The sequence below is a fragment of the Glarea lozoyensis genome (genome assembly GCF_000409485.1).
Source record: "Glarea lozoyensis ATCC 20868 chromosome Unknown GLAREA8, whole genome shotgun sequence".
Classification (NCBI taxonomy): domain Eukaryota; kingdom Fungi; phylum Ascomycota; class Leotiomycetes; order Helotiales; family Helotiaceae; genus Glarea; species Glarea lozoyensis.
The window spans coordinates 131,685-150,887 of NW_007361003.1; the positions used below are offsets into that span (position 1 = coordinate 131,685).

Here is a 19,203-nt window from a genome sequence, read left to right on the forward strand (position 1 = left end):
GTACGCTTGTTTACTTTTTGATTTGTAAAATAAATGATTTGCAGTGGAGAGATATCACGAAAACACTTTCGATCTTAAATTGTCACGCGAACTATTATCGAAGTTAGAATTCCTCTACCTCCTAAGTCCATGGTCGTACAAACCCCCCTCACGGACCACTCGGTACTCTCCCGAAGCTAAGACCATGACGGTATCCATAACGCTCCTCTCATTCGCCAGATTGCCCTTGGCAGCGGGACATTGATTACCTCAAAACACGTGATCTTCAATTTTCCAGGTCAAACCGGTCCCCAGCCAAAATCCAAAAGTCGCGAACCACGAGAGCCTCATCGCATCGAGCGCCCAAGACTCCGCGCAGTACAACCCCAAAACCCCGCTTTCTTCCTCACCGCAACATTTTCCTCGTAACGATCCCTAATATTCGAAGTGCTGAGCTCCGTGCTTGTTTTTAGATACCCCATTTCGAAATATTCGAGCGATATAGTACCGTAATTCGCAATTGAAGTGATCGAGGCCTCGAGGCTGCGACGAACACCGCGTTTTTTTACCGACGGATAAGATACGACGCATGAGGTTTGGGGGCGAACGGGGCAGGCGCCTGTAGTTGCGAATGCCGACATTATGAGTAGTACAATTGATTTGGTTGTGAGCCGGTTGAGCTCTGCGGATTCTGGTACGTCTTTGAGGATTTGGGATGGGGCCATAGAAATGCTACGTGCTACATGGGAGGGCGCTTTTCTTGGGGGGAAATTTTGATCTGCTATTTTGACACTGGTTATGGGCTTGGAACATGGACTAATAGATGCTGAACAGATGTAAAAGTCAGGGTTGAAGCAGCTGCTCAACTGAGAGACAACCTCGAACACTACATTACTGGTCCCATATACTCGCCCTTCTTGAAGAAACTTATACCCATCTTCAAGAACATACTCAATGGACCACCGGTTTTTATCAGTACATCCGCGGAACAGGTGAGAGGGCTCTTTGAATCGGAGGACAATGGTTAATGGATGTTATAGAAACTACGAAATTGTGTTCTTGAAATCATACATCGACTGCCTACAACTCCTGTCGAAGCTTTCGAACCGTATGCGCCAGATATTGTGGACCTGTTGATGCACCTGGTCAGATGCGACAATGAGGAAAACGCTTCGCTATGTGTCAAGACGATTATGGATATCATGCGAAACCAGCAGAATGTCTTGAAAGACAAGGTCCAGCCATTCCTTTCACTCATCCAGGAATTGTTTGACCAGATGGAAACTGTGGTACGGGATCAGCTTAACACACCAGCGACAGGTGTACCGACAACGCCAGGCAGTTCACAGAATTTCCAAAACTCACCTCGTCCGGGATCGCCAGTAGCCTCTTCAGTACAGGAGCTTGGGGCGGATGTTCAGCAGCAGACGAGACCGCTTTTAAAAGGCATGCAGTCATTCAAGGTTTTGGCGGAGTGTCCGATCATTGTGGTATCCATATTCCAGGTCTACCGGCAGACTGTTGGGCCGAATGTCAAGCTCTTCGTTCCATTAATCAAAACTGTATTATTGCTCCAGGCCGAACCCCAGGAACGGGCACACAACGAAGCAAAAGCCAAGGGCCAGATTTTCACAGGAGTCAGCCCGAACATCCGGAACAGAGCTGCTTTTGGTGAGTTTATCACGGCCCAAGTGAAAACAATGAGCTTTTTAGCATATCTTCTGCGCGTTTACTCGCAGCAGTTGAACGACTTTTTACCCACGCTGCCAAACATCATTGTACGGTTGTTAAAGGACTGTCCGAGGGAGAAGTCGGGCGCTCGTAAAGAGCTCCTGGTTGCGATTCGACACATCATCAATTTCAATTTCAGAAAGATTTTTGTCTCGAAAATAGATGAGCTTTTGGATGAAAGAACATTGATTGGTGACGGGCTGACTGTATACGAAACTATGCGCCCTCTTGCATACAGCATGTTGGCAGATTTGATACATCATGTTAGAGATGCGCTTGAGCCCGAACAGATTCGTAAGACAGTTGAAGTTTACACGAGGAACCTGCAGGACAGCTTTCCCGGTACCAGTTTCCAGACGATGAGCGCCAAATTGCTGCTCAACATGGCGGAGTGCATCGCGAAGATGCCAGATAAGGTTGATGCCCGTCATTATTTAATCATGATTTTGAATGCGATTGGAGACAAGTTCGCAGCGATGAACAGACAATACCCTAATGCTGTCAAGCTTTCGAAACTTAGTGCTCAGCAATCGATTGATGCTACCCCAGAGAGTTATCTAGCGGATAGAGACAACCCCCCGGACTGGGATGAGATTGACATCTTCACTGCCATGCCAATCAAGACATCGAATCCTCGAGACCGAGGTCTCGATCCTGTCACCGACAATAAGTTCTTGTTTAAGAATTTGATGAATGGCCTGAAAAATACATTCTACCAACTCAAGACTTGCAATGTTGGCACTCCGATAGATCCTGCTAACGCACCGGCTCATTGGCAGGAGGTGTCGTATGGCTTTACAGCCGAGGAAGTTCAAGTCATCATCAAGTTATTCCGCGAGGGTGCTTATGTGTTTCGGTATTATGAAATTGAGAAGCCTTCGACTGAGTCGCAGTACTCTTCGCCAGTGGAATTCATGGCCAATCACTACATGATCTCGAGCAGCAAAGAGGAGAAAGACTTGCTCGAAACTTTTGCGACCGTGTTTCATTGCATTGACCCCGCTACTTTCCACGAGGTGTTCCATGCTGAGATTCCTAAACTTTACGACATGATTTTCGAACACACTGCATTGCTGCATGTTCCTCAGTTCTTTCTTGCCAGCGAAGCGACATCACCAAGCTTCGCGGGTATGTTACTTCGATTCCTCATGGATCGTATAGATCAGGTTGGTACTGCGGATGTCAAGAAATCATCAATTCTTCTCCGATTATTCAAATTGGCCTTCATGGCTGTCACTTTGTTTTCAAACCAGAATGAGCAGGTCCTGTTACCGCATGTGCTTGACATCGTCACCAAGTCTATTGAACTATCAACAACAGCGGAAGAGCCGATGAACTACTTCCTGTTGCTGAGATCGCTTTTCCGGAGTATTGGTGGTGGAAAATTTGAGCACTTGTACAAGCAGATTCTTCCCCTATTGGAAATGCTTCTCGAAGTCCTCAACAATCTTCTTCTTGCCGCCAGGAAACCGGCGGATCGGGACCTGTATGTCGAGCTTTGCCTTACTGTACCAGCGCGATTGAGCAATCTCCTCCCACATTTGAGCTATTTGATGCGACCGCTTGTTGTTGCTTTACGACCTGGCTCTGATTTGGTAGGCCAGGGTCTAAGGACTCTGGAGCTTTGCGTAGATAACCTTACAGCAGATTACCTCGATCCGATTATGGCACCTGTCATTGACGAATTGATGACCGCACTCTTCGACCACCTTCGCCCAACTCCATACAGTCACTTCTTCGCTCATACCACCATGCGAATTCTCGGAAAGCTTGGTGGCCGTAACCGCAAGTTCATGACGAATGCACCTGGACTTACATTCCAGCAATATTCTGACGATTTGACAAGCATTGACCTGAAGTTGATCGGGTCGAAGAAGGACAGAGCATTTCCTGCAGAGATTGGTATTGATCTTGCTATTGGAAAACTGATGGAGATTCCCAAAGGCGCCGCGGCGAAGAAGACGGATGGCTACTACAAGACTCAAGCTCTTCATCTCATCAAAACACAACTGAAGTTGCGATTGGGAACCGACAGCCTCCCAGAAAACTTCTCTCGGCTGGTGCGACTACAAGCGCAGGATCTTTTAGCTAACCGATATGAGGAGGACACTTCTCTTGAGGCATCCGACAGAGAACGTTCCGTATTCAAGAAGGATGGCCAAGATCTCATTCTCAAGAAGTTAATCAAAGCTGTCATGTTTGCTGTATCTTTACCCGAGTTCACCGTTGAGGCTACTTCCCTTGTCACAAGTCTGTCACAACATTTTACGCTGCTTGAAGTTGGCAAATCTTTCGCGGATATGCGACGCGCCAAAAAGCCGTTCGATGTTAAGGCTGGCGAAGGTCCACTGTACATCGACCAGAGAATCCTCGGCGATGCTCTTGTTGAAGCTTTGTCATCTGATATGGTAACCGTTCGAGAAGCTGCAGAACTTGCCATTCGAGAAATCTACGAATCCACAGCTGTCATTTTCGGTTCAACTACCGAAATCCATCGGCTTTCATTTTTCCATTACCTTGGAAACACATTCTGTCATGCATGTTATGAAGAAGAGTGGTTCACAAAGGCTGGAGGAAGCCTCGGTATCAACTTGATGATTACGAAATTCAACTTGGGTGACACGTGGGTTTACGATAGACTGCTTGACTTCACGAAAGCGCTTCTCTATGTCATCAAGGACATGCCACCAGATCTTCCCGCGAAGACCCGAACAGGTGCTCAGAGCACTTTGGAAATTCTATTGAAACGGACCATGAAAAATGTCCCTAAAACGGACCTCACCCCACCACCCGCTCCAGCATCTGGTGCACAGACAACGCGGCCGTCGAAGATCCTCCAACTTTGTGGTATTTTGAACACCGAGATCTCTCACATGAATAAACACGTGCGTGAGGCAGCTAAAGAAGCGCTTCAGATCATTGCTACAGAGGTTGGAGTGGAAGTCTACGACTTGATTGAGTTCACTAAAGATGGGTGTCTTAGCCGCATTTACAATAAGCCTTTGAGAGCACTGCCTTTCAACGTTCAGATTGGATTCATCGATGCGGTCAATTACTACATGGGTTTGAAAAACGACTCTGTAGCCTTCGATGACCAGCTGAACAGGCTTCTGATGGAATCTCTTGCACTCGCAGATGCTGCAGACGAGTCGTTAGCTGCGAAGCCAGCCGAGCAGCGAACACAAGAATCCATCATCAATCTGCGGGTTGCTTGTATCAAGATGCTCACTACGGCGATGGGTTTTGACGAATTCCAAAAAGGGCCTAATAATCCGACGCGCACGAAGATTGTCTCTGTATTCTTCAAATCTCTCTACTCTGAGTCCAATCAGACCATTGAAGCTGCGAATGATGCTTTGAAGGTAGTCCTTTCTCAGACCACAAAGCTTCCCAAGGATCTGCTTCAGAATGGTCTTCGGCCGGTACTGGCAAATCTTCAAGACCCTCGCCGCTTGAGCGTTCACGGATTGGATGGACTTGCACGCCTCTTACAGCTCCTGACAACATATTTCAAGGTCGAAATTGGTGCTCGTCTTCTGGATCACATCAAGATTCTTGCAGAGCCAGCGATGCTGCAACGTATTTCTTTCACGATGATCGAGCAGACTGATGCCGTCAAGGTCATTTCAGCTGTTTTCAATATTTTCCACTTGCTGCCTCCAGCTGCAGAGCAATTCAAAGAGAGGCTCATCAATACGGTCATGGATTTGGAAGATAAACTCCGTCGCACGTGCAACAGTCCCTTCCGAGAGCCACTATACAGGTATCTTAACCGATATCCAAAAGAAGTCTGGTTGATGCTTCTTGGCAAGATTGAAGATCAAAAGTATGGCCGGTTCTTAGCCCAAGTCTTGCAGGCTCCAGAGAGCGGACCACTACGAGAAGTTGTGGTCGGTAGTGTCGAGTCGTTGATCAAATACTGCGGTGATATGGGTGCTGAAAACAAGGAGACCCGATATGCAGCTGTCATCAACGCCATTAACATTATGCACTCGATGTCTATTTATGAGAGCAGCAAGTCGTGGATGGAAAAGAAAGAAAATCTTACGTGGTTGAAACTCGTTGGGAAGAATCTAGAGTTGCATCTACGAACCAACACGTTGCCACCAAATCTTCGACTCGCAGCTGAGCAGGCTGGAGAACAGCTGATGGTTATCTTGACTAAGTTCTTGGTTTACCATCCTAAGGACCTTGATGCTTTGTTCGGCCTGGTCGAGTCCGTGACCGCTGAGGACTTCAAAGCAAGTCAAGTTCTGTTCGATCATATCTACCATCACATTATATGTAGCGACTCGGTTGAGTACTGGAAACTCGTAATCATGCGCAGTCTGGAGATGTACGCAGCCAAGGCTCCATCACAGAAGACGAAAGCGTTCCTCCTACATTACATCGTCAACCCCATAATCGCCATGGATGTGATGCGAAATGCCAAAAAGCCTCCTGCACCCCGGTCACCCAGATTGATGGACAAGGCGCTGATTGAGTCAATACACACCAAGATCTGGAAAGTCAGTCTGGGAGATTCAAATGAGGACGTGCTACAGCCAGGTATTGACCATACAAGAATGGAAGTCCTTCAGCTCACAGCAATGTTGGTCAAATACCATCACGCAATTCTACAAGATGCCAGGAAAGATATCATCAAGTTTGGATGGACATACATCCGATTGGAGGATGTGATTAACAAACATGCTGCTTATGTGGTTATTGGATATTTCATCGCCCATTACGAGACGCCAGCGAAGATCGTTCAGCAAGTCTACTTCTCACTGTTGAAGACAAATCAAAATGAAGGTCGAACTCTTGTCACGCAAGCTCTGGAACTGATTGCACCCGTGCTTCCAAAGAGAATCAATGCACCACTTGGCGATCGCAATCCAATTTGGTCTGCGGCGCCACGTCGAATCCTCGCTGAGGAAGGCCAAAACGTACAGCAGATGACAAGCATATTTCACTTCCTCGTCAAGCACCCAGATTTGTTCTATGATTCGCGGGAGAAGTTTGCAAACCTTATTATTGCTTCGCTACGCAAGCTCGCGCAGCCTCCTAGTCCTTCGAACGAGAGTAAGAAGTTGGCACTGAACTTGATGACCATGATATGGCAGTGGGAACGACGCCGCGTTGAAGGAACGATGGTCTCACCCATTCGTGCTTTATCAGAATCTCCAAATACAAAGAAACGAAAGCTCGATGCTTTGGAGTCGACGACAACGCCGTCACCAGCGCAGCCAGGCTCGGCAGGGTCTGTGGACAAGCCAGAGTACAAAATCCCAGTCCAGTCGCAGACAAAAATGATCAAGTATCTTGTGGAATTCATCGCATCACTCAGTGAAAGATACCCATTGCCATCAGCCAAGACAAAAGATTCCGCAGCTGGCCCAGCGCCGCCACAACCTGCGAGTTCTGTTGAGATGTGCAAGAAGGCCATAGCTCTGCTTTATAACCTTCTTCAACCTCAGTACTGGGCAGATGCTACTGTCGATCTCTTCCCTAACGTTACCGAGACTGTTTTGGCGAGTGATCGAACGACTGCTGCACTTGCAAGCGAGCACGCTGAGAAGGACAAGCCTGATGAGAAGTTCATAACTAATATGGTTAACACCCTTCAGGTCGTTCGTATTATTGTCAACATGAAGCCTGATGACTGGGTTTTGACGAATATGCCTGCTATTCAGCACATTCTAGAAAAATCGCTGAAGTCTGATAATCCAGAGATCCAAGATTGTCTTCATGCGGCGGATGAGAAAATGGACGAAGGTCGAAAGTTGAAGCCTCTTGTGAAACGCATCCTTGATGCGGTACCAGATGATGTTCCCATGGAGGATGCAGATGCTGAAGGAGAGTCTGAAGCGTCTACGTCTGAGATCATCACTTTCTTGACGAATATGGCTACGGAGCTTCTGTCGAACAACAACTACGTGGCTGGTATCAACATCTTGTGGACCTTGGCGCAACGAAAACCTTCTGAAATGGACCAACATATCAACCAAGTCAGCAAAGCGCTTCATGCCAAGCTTGCTCGAGATCATATTGCACATTACAATGCGCTTACCGGGCAGGCGGGACCGGTTCCTCCTGCCAGAGCTGGAGAAGTCGAGCCTTCCATGGTGATGCCAGCCTACGAGCTAGAGATTCAGACTGGCTTGATCATCAAAGCAATTGACATTATGTCGATGCGCATGGATATTCTTGGAGACAACCGTAGACCTTTCCTGAGCGTTCTTGCCATGCTCGTGGAGAAGTCCTTGAGCAATCCTTTGTGTATCAAGATTCTTGAGATGGTCGAGACATGGGTGTTCAAGTCCGAGGGTTCCTGGCCGACGTTGAAAGAGAAGACTGCTGTGCTGCACAAGATGTTGACTTTTGAGAATCGCACCGATCAGACTCTACTTATAAGGTTCTTGGAGCTTGTCATTCGGCTCTATGAAGATCCCAAGATTGCGCGCACCGAGCTTACTGTGCGCATGGAGCATGCTTTCTTGATCGGAACCCGAGCTCAAGATGTCGACATGCGAAATCGATTCATGGCTATTTTTGACAAGAGTCAATCGAAGACTGCCAGTGCAAGGTTAAGTTATGTGATCATTGCGCAGAATTGGGATACTCTCGCCGAGTCGTATTGGCTTGCACAAGCATCGCAGCTTCTTCTCGGTGCGGTGGATACGAATAGTGCGGTGCAACTTCATTCGGAAGATTTCCGCATCATTCCCGCTTCTTCGGTGTTCTCGTCCTATGCAGGTGATGGTCGTACTCCAACAATACCTGCCGACTCCAAGTATGATAGTCTGATGCTGTCACATCGTCGTTTTATCAATGAATTGGGTGACATCAGAAGCAGGGATATTATTGATCCAATCAGTCAACTTCAGCATTTGGACGCTACCATGGCGCACCAAATCTGGGTCGCACTGTTTCCGTTGTTCTGGTCTGCCACTCCACGCGATGAGCGAGGTGATTTGGAACGTGGTATGGTTGCTCTTCTTACCAAAGATTACCATGCTCGTCAAGTTGACAAGAGACCAAATGTCGTCCAATCACTCCTCGAGGGAGCAGCAAAGTCGTGGCCGGAGTGCAAGATTCCACCACATGTGCTCAAATTTGAAGCCAAAACTTTTGATGCATGGTATACTGCGCTCGTCCAACTCGAGAATGCTGCTATCAATCCGGAAGTTGACAGTAATCTGGTTCGTGAAAGCAATTTGGACGCTCTGGTTGAGCTGTACGCGGGATTACAGGAGGATGACCTGTTCTACGGTACATGGCGTCGACGATGCCAATTCGTCGAGACCAATGCCGCTCTTTCATACGAACAGAATGGAATGTGGGATAAGGCCCAGCAAATGTACGAAGCTGCTCAAATCAAGGCTCGAACGGGCGCGATACCATTTTCACAAGGAGAATATATGCTTTGGGAAGATCATTGGGTGATTTGTGCTCAGAAGCTGCAGCAGTGGGAGATTCTCCAGGATTTCGCTAAGCATGAGAATTTCCAAGATTTGCTGCTTGAATGTGCGTGGAAACAAACGGAGATGTGGCAGACTCCTGAGAACCGCGAGTCGCTGGATAATTTAATCAAGGGTGTCATCGATGCGCCGACTCCAAGAAGGACTTTCTTCCAGGCGTTTATGTCTTTGCTAAAGCTTCATAATAAGACGGAGACGGCGGCAGCGTTTAGCGGGGTCTGCGATGAAGCTATTCAGCTTTCTATTCGGAAGTGGCATCAACTTCCGCAACGTATTACGAATGCGCATATTCCACTTCTGCAGAACTTTCAGCAGCTTGTTGAACTTCATGACGCGAGTGTTATTTGCCAGAGTCTGGCGCAGACAAATCAGACCAACTTAGACGTCAAGTCGGGCGAGCTGAAATTGCTTCTTGGTACTTGGCGTGATCGTCTACCGAATGTATGGGATGATATCACGGCGTGGCAAGATCTAGTGACCTGGAGACAACATATCTTTGGTCTAATCAATACTACATACTTGGGTCTACTTCCTCAACAAGCACAAAATGCCAATGGTGCTTCTTTCGCCTACCGTGGATACCACGAGACGGCTTGGATTATCAATCGTTTCGCGCATGTGGCACGCAAACACCAGCTTCCAGAGGTGTGCATCAGTCAACTCAGTCGAATCTACACTCTACCCAACATCGAGATTCAAGAAGCGTTCTTGAAGCTTAGAGAGCAGGCTAAGTGTCATTACCAGAACCCTAATGAGTTGACGAACGGGCTGGATGTCATCAACAACACCAACTTGAATTACTTCGGACCGAATCAGAAAGCAGAATTTTACACTCTTAAAGGGATGTTCTTGGAGAAGCTTGGGCAACGTGATGAAGCTGCAGAGGCGTATGGAATGGCTTTGTTTTTCGATATTAAATTGCCAAAGGCTTGGGCCGAGTGGGGTTACTACAATGATCGCTTGTTTAAGGAAAATCCTACCAACTACTCTTACGCGAAGAATGCGCTCAGTTGTTACTTGGAAGCTGCCGGGTTGTTCAAAAATGCGAAGTCGAGAAAACTCCTCACTCGCATTCTCTGGCTCCTCAGTCTGGATGACTCGGAAGGTACTCTATCTGCTCAATACGATGAGTACAGGGGGGAGACCCCAGTGTGGTACTGGATCACATTTATTCCTCAACTCTTGACTGGTCTCGGGTATAAAGAAGCAAGCAAAGCTCACAGCATCCTCGCCAAGATCGCAAAGTCCTATCCTCAAGCTCTTTACTTCCAGTTGCGAACGAATCGGGAAGATATGCTCACCATTAAGAAACAAGAAGAGGTCAAGGAAGCGAGAGCCCGACAAGTAAAAGCCAGAGCTGCTGCACAAGCCCAGAACCGTGCTGCAAATGGAGATACACCGATGGCAAATGGCTCTCCGACTGCCACCAGATCAGAAACTCCTGGTAATAGGCCCCAGAGCTCGACAGGTTCTCGTCCAGGTACTGCGAATGCGGACGCTACTGTCAAGTCTGAACCAGATGCGAAACCACAGCCAAATGGAGCCGCGGCCCCATCAGGCGAGACGCCGGAGAAGAAGGCACAAGCACCTTGGGAACATGGGGAACAGGTCCTTTCTGTCCTCAAAACTGCGTTCCCTCTTCTAGCGCTTTCAATGGAAACTATGGTCGATTCGATCTCAAAGAACTTCAAATGTCCTCCTGATGAGGATGCTTATCGGTTAATCACTGCTCTTCTCAATGATGCCCTCTCATATGTTGGCCGCATGCCTACTTCGTTCGCTCAAGATGTCAAGTTACCACAAGCGACGGAATCGAACATTACCAGATTCGCCGAGACCATTCTTCCTGCGCATATTCGAAGTTCTTTCGAGGCTGACTTTGTCAAGAAGAAGCCTACGATGTACGAATATATTCACAAACTGAGGAAGTGGCGAGACAAGTTTGAAGCGAAGCTGGACCGACGACGAAATGTTACCTATCTCGAGAATTACAGTGCTTATCTGAGCGAATTCCGATTCCAAAAGCTTGATGAGGTTGAAGTTCCTGGCCAATACTTGCAGCATAAAGACAAGAACCAGGATTTCATTCGTATTGAGCGGTTCTTGCCAAACGTGGATCTGGTTCGTGGGATTGGTGTTTGTCATCGAAGACTCAAGATTCGAGGTCATGATGGTAGTGTGCATCCTTTCGCGGTACAACATCCTGCCGCTCGACATTGCAGACGAGAAGAACGAATTCTGCAGCTGTTCAGACACTTCAATGGCACTCTCAGTAAGAAGAAAGAATCGCGACGTAGGAACTTGAATTTCCACCTGCCACTAATGGTTCCACTTGCACCACATATTCGAATTGTTCAAGATGACCCTACTTATGTGTCCTTCCAAGCCATCTTCGAAGACCATTGCCGCAAGAGTGGCATGTCAAAGGATGATCCGGTATTATTTAACATGGAGAAAATGAGATCTTTGGTGGAGAGTAAAGTAGGCATTGATTTATTAAACATTTTTACTGCTATTTCACATGAAGTTGGTTTCGAAGAGTATCAAGCTGACGTGTGTAAACAGAAACATCCAGAACAATCCGCTACTGCCAAGCTGGAAACTTTTACGGCTATACAGGAGAAATGGGTGCCACATCATCTGGCATTGGATTACTTCACCAAGATCTATCCATCCTACTCTGAGTTCTGGCTTTTCAGACGGCAATTCTCGTACCAATTCGCGGCTCTCACGTTCATGACTTACGTGCTTCACATGCACAATCGCTATCCACAGAAACTGAACATCGCTCGTGGAACCGGAAATGTCTGGGGCTCAGAACTAATGTCCTGCATGAACGCAGGCAAAGCCTTCTTCCTCAACCCCGAATCCGTACCCTTCCGTCTCACACCTAACCTCCAAACCCTCATGGGTCCTCTCGCCACCGAAGGCATCTTCTCCTGCGCCATCATGGCCATCGCGCGCTGTCTCACAGAACCGGAATTCGAACTCGAACAACAACTCTCCCTCTTCGTGCGCGACGAGATGATCTTCTGGTTCACTAACAACCATCGCTCGCCCACTACGATGGATCAGGGACAGCTGAGGGAAACGGTGCAGACGAATAGCGAACTCATCGTTAAGAGGACGTTGAGCCTCGCGCAGAGTCCAGCGGGGGCGCTGCCGGCGAATCAGACGGTCATTGATCTTATTGCTCGGGCGGTCAACCCGATGAATTTGGCGCAGATGGAACCGTTGTTTATGGCTTATTTGTAGGGGTGTTTTGGGCTGGCGACGGGATATCACGAGGTGGTGCACTTCATGTATGAGAAGAAGGGATTTTGCACGATATGGATTGTTTTTAATGGGGAGATTGCTTGGATGGTCATCTTTAGCGTGGCGCTGGTTCGGCGTTTGGGGGTGTGCATAAAAATGGGATGGCGGGATTTATGGGGGGATGGGGTGGTGATGGTGTATGAGTGGGTGTAAAAGAGGACGAGGATGGGTGGGGATGGGGTAATGATGTTTGTAGTATATTAATTTATGTTGTTGTTGAGATGTGGGTATGTTTGTGTTATAAAAGCATTCGCTTGAAGCGCGTGTCGTAACTCATAAGTATACACGAAGGAAGTTGTACATTATCATCAGCTCCTAACTCAAAGCAACCACGAGCCCAACAACCCCACCAGCCCCAATCAACGCCGCCCTCACAAAATTCAACACCTGAAATCTCCTCAGCAACACAACAACCCTCTCATCCTCCTCCTCCGTCCCCCCTTCAACCTTCTCCTGCGGCCCACTCAAATCCGTAAACTCACTCCCCTCTCCCGTCCCCGCAACCGAAGCCTCCGCACTCCTCTTCCTCTTCCCAACCCCACCACCCTCCCTCGCGCTCCCCTCACTCCTCTTCCCACCCCTCCCCTCATTCCTCCCAATAAGCTCAAAATTCGTCGGAATCATCACGCCCGTAAACGGACCAATACTCAGCGTCAGCGCCGCGGCCAGCAGGTACCCGTTCACTTCCCTCCCATACGAAAATACATCTACAAGATGAAAAGTGTGGGACGGGATGCAGGTGTATGCCAGATAAGCGAAGCCCGCGCTGGAGATGCTGGCTGCTTGTGGGAAGATGTGGGAGCCGCGACTGAAGAGCCAGCGGGTTGCGGGGAGGGATCTTGAGGCGGGAAGGGCGGTTAGGAGGGGGATGGTTAGGAGGGAGAGGGAGGCGATGGCGCCGGAGGCGAGGAGGGAGGTGCTTATTGTGAGGGTTTGGAGGAGGGTTGTGGTTGTGGTTGTTGAGGTTGACATGTTGGGTTTGTGGTCTGGGTGGTGTTGTAAAATGATAAGTGTTTTATATTCTTTTTGAAGCTTTAGAGATAGAATATGTTCGAGAAAAATTGCTTGTGTCCTAGTTTGTTTTCCTGATAGTTTATTACACGTCTTATATCTTCTCACGAGGAAATGCGTTACACAGACAGTGTTATTCGTGTGTCGTCATGTGCCGGACTATGGAACACCAAAAAGGCCGACGACGCTTTTGGGCTTTGGAGAAGCACATCTGCGTCCAAGAAATAAAATCCCGAAAAAAAAACCGATTGATGTGACTCGTGGTGGTTTTGTTTTCGGCATTCGAAATGTTACACAGAAGATAAGTGCCGAGTCGATGGTGCTAATTGAGAGACACAGAATATGTTCTCTGGCTAGGTACGCTGCATTTTATGTGTTCACACCAAATAACAGACAGTTTTGGCAAAATATTTTTTTGAAAGTTATGCGGCATAGTCGTGTATTACCTTTCCCAACTAGATATTTCTAAAATGAGAGGGAAGTTAGCTAGTATTGAGTGTGTTCGCTGGTTCGTTGTCTGGCACCGCTAGCTCTCCCCTTAAATCATGTACAGCTAACGTTTATAAGTGAGCCCTCAATTAAGCTGAGTAGTAAATCAAGAAATTTATATCTTCAAGGCAGATATCTCGAGTGCCTGTTCAGCTCTAGTTTAGTTTCTAGGTAACTTTTTGATTGCTCTTTTCAAACATCTTAAAATATATGTTGCATGTAATTTTATTGGTGGTAGAATTCGTCGATGTTATAATTTACCTAGTAACCATGCAGCGTTTCTTTCACTTGTTCTGGAAGTAGGCAATTTAGTAGTAGTCTGTCCAATTCTTTGTTTTACTAAAAGACGGCTTTCATATATATCAAAATCTTTCCAAATAGATTATTTTCCGATAAATGGAATCGTTTGTAATAAGACCTTCGAATGCGCAATTAACTTGTTAATGTTATCTTTAAAGAAAAAAATGATTAAGTGGTGATTTGAAATTTTAAACTATACTATACTGAAAACCAGCTCTATCTTCTTCATGTATTGAAACTTAATTTTCTTTACGTTGTCTTTATTCAATATTTTGCGCTGTTCAAAAACTCACTTGTAACGAGAGGATGCTATTTAGTAGTTCACATATTTTTCGCCGCCAGAAATCAGTTTAATAGAGACAGAGGTTATTTTGTAGTTCACTACAGTTATTACATATTCATCTTCAAGGGTTCATACAGCTTCATGGCAATTGTCAACTTCTATTGTGGTCTCAAGTGAAGGGGAAATGGGCTGCTTGTTCTTGTCACTTCGGCCAAGTAATGTGATTTGCCTTTCTTTGAGTTTTCTTCGAGTGAAGTCGCACTGAATGAATCTGTCGTAAGAGCTTGAATTTGTTTGCTTAAACCCACAAAGTCTTTGACTTTACTGTCAAATACATTTGCATATATACTTAATGTCTTGACTTTTGTTTGTTCAAACATTAGTTTCGTTTGTCTTTCTTTCGAAAGTTGCAGTACTGAATTATCCTTACCTCATATCTAGATCTTGATTGGCTCAAGTACGGATCACGTTTGTCTTCGAATATCTGGTAAACCGGCAGTGAACTGGCAGTGAACGGCTGGCATATTATCTGCATGATTATGCCTCAGACTAGGTGAATTTCAATTCACAAGTCCTTGTTTACTAGCGTGGATGCAAGTACTATAAAGTCTGCCTTCATCCCCTCTGCCGTTATCTTTACTTCTCACCAATTCAATATCAAAATTGAAGACGTCAGCCGACACTAAACTTACTTGTACAAACGAACACGCCCGCTACTCTATCAATTAAAATTGCTCCTCGGACACATATCAACTCAATCATAACACCGACTTCCTCAACTCCATTCTTGATCGCCTCCATGCCTGTTTCCACCACATCCAACTCCAGCGTATCCTCTGATTTGACAGCCTCAAACATGGAGTTCACTGACGATTTTACTATCAAGCTTCCTGCAGAACTTGAGATTATGCTTTTTGAGGCACTTATCGCAGTCATCGGTCCTCGTCGCGTTCCGGTCTGGCCCAAAAGTAAAGGCTGCATAGTTCCTGTCGTCTTCCATATCAACAAGGAAAGCCGGGAAATTGCGATGAAACAATACTCCCGTTTTACGTTCGACAGGTGTGACGATGCTGATTATGCTGGTTACTACGATACTGATTACGACTCTTTTGCGTTCTTCTTCAATCTCAGCAAAGACAACCTCTTCGTCAACCTCTCTCCAGAGGGGCTAGCTATCTACGCAGCACAATGCCATGATTACTACACTGATACCATCTGTAGCCTCCTCCCCTTCCTGACCATGGGCGATGACTTGGCAGAACCCTATGACCAGCCCGACCTTTGGCTTCGCAACGATCACCTCATAAACCGCATCCAGCATCTCACTCTTCCACAATGGGCACTAGAAGCAGAATTTCCAGATCAATGGTCGGGTCCGGACCATCCCTATGACTGGAAGTAATCTCTTTTCTCCTGGGTTCTTGATCAGAATCTGAGAGAACTTAAGTCCGTGACGTTGATTGATGATCCGCTCCCGTTCGACAGTCCGATTTATGCACGTGCAGCGGTCATGGAGTACGGATCTAAGAATAAGTTGACGTGGGAAATGCAGAAAACCATTTATAATGACGATGGAGAAGATGACGAGGGATGGGATGAATTCGCGGCGGTGAGAAATTATGTGGATACGATGGTGCAGAAGAGGCTTAGGATTCGGGCTACAAAAAAGAAGAGTGAAGAGACCATGGGGGCTGTGGAGGGTAGTACTGTGGTGGATACTGGTGGAGTACCTGCTGCGACAAAGCCTATGGAGCTCTGGAGTTTGTTTTTGGCGAGTATGGATAAGAGGAGACATAGTATATTTGACAGCATTGAAGAGAGGCAGTCGACACGTTATTGAAAGTGTACGGAAAAGAAGGAGAATATTTTCGAGTACCGAAGAATACAAAGCAAGGCTTTTGCAAGACCCACCAGAAACCAAGACTCGGTAGCCGCCTCAAACAGTCTCTCGCTTTGATTAATTAAACTTGAAATCACATTATTTCTCTGGCGCCGTCTAGAGTTGCGAACAATAATATCAAAGGAAACATATTCCTATTTTGGCCCAAATTTGCCTACCTAGCATCATTAATGCAATGCCCAGAGCTATTATAATACTCTAGACTCCTTTTGCTATGTCGTACCCAGATTCCCCAGATCTAACCCCCACAACTCATTCACCAAGCAAATTTATGCCCTCGCTTGGAGGACGCAACCTTTCTAATAACAAAATATTCCCAGAGTGTTAGTCATGTACTCCAGTATACATGCGCTATAAAAAACTGATTTCTTGTCTGTACATCATATACAAGCAAGTCATTACTCATTACGGTGACAAATAAGATTTCAAGGAAGTTCTAGGCAAAATATAAATTTAATAGCCTCCGTGCTCAAATTTCGACACGTTCCAAAGCATGAACAACTTTCTGGATGAATCTCACACCCTGGCCTTCTAGTGCCCGCTGCACTCCCTACTTAATGTTGGTTGGTCCCACCACTTGCAAATGTACCGTCAAACCCGTTCTGCGAGTCGACCACTAGTCTAGATAGCATTTCTCCCGCAATTAAACGGAGGTCCTTCGTTGCAAAGCTCAACAAGACTTCTTTGACCAATATAGAACATGAGACAATCTTCGCGGTATTCTCATAAGCACTCTCATACATCCTATGAGGCCCGTCTAAGTCAATCTCGAGCCTGCAGAACTCTGGACTCAGCACCGGCAACGCTTTATTTATTTATATAGACAAGGCTCTGAGCAATAGAGATAGGAGAGTTGAATTTGGCCGGGGATGTCATTGTGGTTGCATTGTGAGGGTATTTTTCTACATGGCTTCTTCCTCAAACTATCACTTGAAACTTTGTAAATACCTAGAGGAACCACCAAAACATCGACCATTGAAGAGCTGAAACCATGGATTGAATGTCTTAAAGGCACAAAATTTGAACACTGGTGCATATAACCGTACCCAACCGTCATCTGTTAATCTAAAGGAAGGTGCATTTCATGAACTTCCGAAAAGAATGTGGATTATAAAATATTCGTCCTCGTGGCTGCTTCATACCGTCTCCAACTGCATTCGTACCACTAATTACCAATGGCTATCGCGTCAAAATCGTGACTCAAACGACCGGGGGGTTTAGAAGTAAGTCCAGTCCCAGACACTTCATTAACCGGATGCGGGTGCGTTATATCATTTCCTTCTTGAACGCCCACGATGCCTAACTTTCCATTTCGGTTTTGTCGAGATGTGAAGAGGTTAAAAATCGGTTGCGTCGGTTCGGTAGTTGTGGCAATGGAAGCTGGGGATATATCTGCGTTGTTGTGCCTATATTTTTGTAGGAATAGTAGAGCAACAACAACTGAGCTCAAGAGAGCCATACCACCAATTATGCCACCTACTATAGCACCTGTGTTGATGGGGGTTGGTGACGGCGGAGAGACATAAGAAGAGGTGGAAGAACTTTCTGAGCTCGTTCTCGTTGAAACCGCTGGTGTGTTCGACGGCGATGCGGACGATAGTAATACTGAGCTAGTGCTGATTGATGTTGTATTTGCAGATACGCCCTTCGTTGTTTCAGTCATTGAAGATCCAACTAGGGTCGTTGATACAGTATCAGAGGTCAGGTTTTGACTCTGAGATATCGTTTTTGCTGCTTGAGCGGCGTTGGAAAAGAACGTGAATCTGACGGGGCTGTTGTTTCCAGGCCCGTCGGGATTATTCTCGCTTCCAATTTCACCATGACAGAGTAGAGGGAACCGTGTTTCTCCTGGTGCGTGGTTTTCGAGAATATAGTCAAATGGACCATTGACGTCGATGTAGAAGGAACCTGCTGGTCCTTGCATGAATGTTAGTTCAACTCATGTTTGGAGATAAACGGATTGCAGCAGAGTTTGAAACTTGGTTTTTTTTAGGAGAGTCACACTTAGTTCTTGGCTTCCATCTTCATTTCTACACCAGATGTTCAAGAAGTTATTTGAAAGCGTTGACGTGTAATCCAGTAACACCATGTCTTGCTTGTTCGCTTGTATCTGATCGTTGGCCGTTGGAAATTTCCAGATGACCGATTGTGCCTGCGTTCCTACATGCTGAATGTCAGAGAGAAGCACCCAGAAGACCAGTAATACTAAATGCTGCATGCTTATGAGAATAACATGCAATACAGTATCAAAATGAGAAACAATACAACAGCTGGAATCGTGATTAATCGAGGCTTCCTGGAGACCTTGTTATAAGAAGAGACCTCCCCCGCTTCCTACATGCGGGTAACAACAGCCAACGTAGGACACCAAGTAGATAGCATTGTTTCAGTATGTTAGCTAACCTGTTTCATTGACCTGTTTTAAACAATATCTGCAGTCTCCCATATTACTTGCGCCACAATCCACCAATCAGTGACATTTTAGCTCGATCTTGCGGAAGTTTTCACGGCAGGAAGCCGTCCTATCAAGGAGACGAAAGGTCGCGACACTCGTCTATAAAGATAATCAAGAAAATGCAAAAGCAAATGAAGAGTACAGAAATTCAAACTCCACAAGTGGGTAACATTGTACCCTTTCACTTAAAGTTCTATGTTACCGCCAAAAGAACTGCCATCCATCTCGATTTTGGTGACAATCACGACCCAAGATTGGTTTATTTCTTCTCCATTTG

General features: G+C 46.4%; 5 protein-coding genes across 5 annotated transcripts; 3 read left to right on the top strand and 2 right to left on the bottom strand.

Moving 5' to 3' along the window:
* Positions 1–621: 621 nt before the first annotated feature.
* Positions 622–12,428, top strand: GLAREA_11420 (Protein kinase-like (PK-like); the record flags this gene model as incomplete). Its single annotated transcript, XM_008089563.1, has 4 exons — positions 622–673; positions 814–971; positions 1,020–8,485; positions 8,549–12,428. 4 exons carry the CDS (start codon positions 622–624, stop codon positions 12,426–12,428), a joined length of 11,556 nt encoding a protein of 3,851 aa, XP_008087754.1.
* Positions 12,429–12,803: 375 nt separating this feature from the next.
* Positions 12,804–13,460, bottom strand: GLAREA_11421 (uncharacterized protein; the record flags this gene model as incomplete). Its single annotated transcript, XM_008089564.1, has 1 exon — positions 12,804–13,460. One exon carries the CDS (start codon positions 13,458–13,460, stop codon positions 12,804–12,806), a length of 657 nt encoding a protein of 218 aa, XP_008087755.1.
* A 1,910-nt stretch (positions 13,461–15,370) lies between these two features.
* On the top strand, positions 15,371–15,973 carry GLAREA_11422 (uncharacterized protein; the record flags this gene model as incomplete). The annotated part of the gene is made up of 1 exon (XM_008089565.1): positions 15,371–15,973. One exon carries the CDS (start codon positions 15,371–15,373, stop codon positions 15,971–15,973), a length of 603 nt encoding a protein of 200 aa, XP_008087756.1.
* A 108-nt stretch (positions 15,974–16,081) lies between these two features.
* On the top strand, positions 16,082–16,411 carry GLAREA_11423 (uncharacterized protein; the record flags this gene model as incomplete). The annotated part of the gene is made up of 1 exon (XM_008089566.1): positions 16,082–16,411. The coding sequence occupies one exon, from the start codon at positions 16,082–16,084 to the stop codon at positions 16,409–16,411; it is 330 nt and encodes a 109-aa protein (XP_008087757.1).
* Positions 16,412–17,636: 1,225 nt separating this feature from the next.
* Positions 17,637–18,395, bottom strand: GLAREA_11424 (uncharacterized protein; the record flags this gene model as incomplete). Its single annotated transcript, XM_008089567.1, has 1 exon — positions 17,637–18,395. The coding sequence occupies one exon, from the start codon at positions 18,393–18,395 to the stop codon at positions 17,637–17,639; it is 759 nt and encodes a 252-aa protein (XP_008087758.1).
* Between the last annotated feature and the right edge of the window lie 808 nt (positions 18,396–19,203).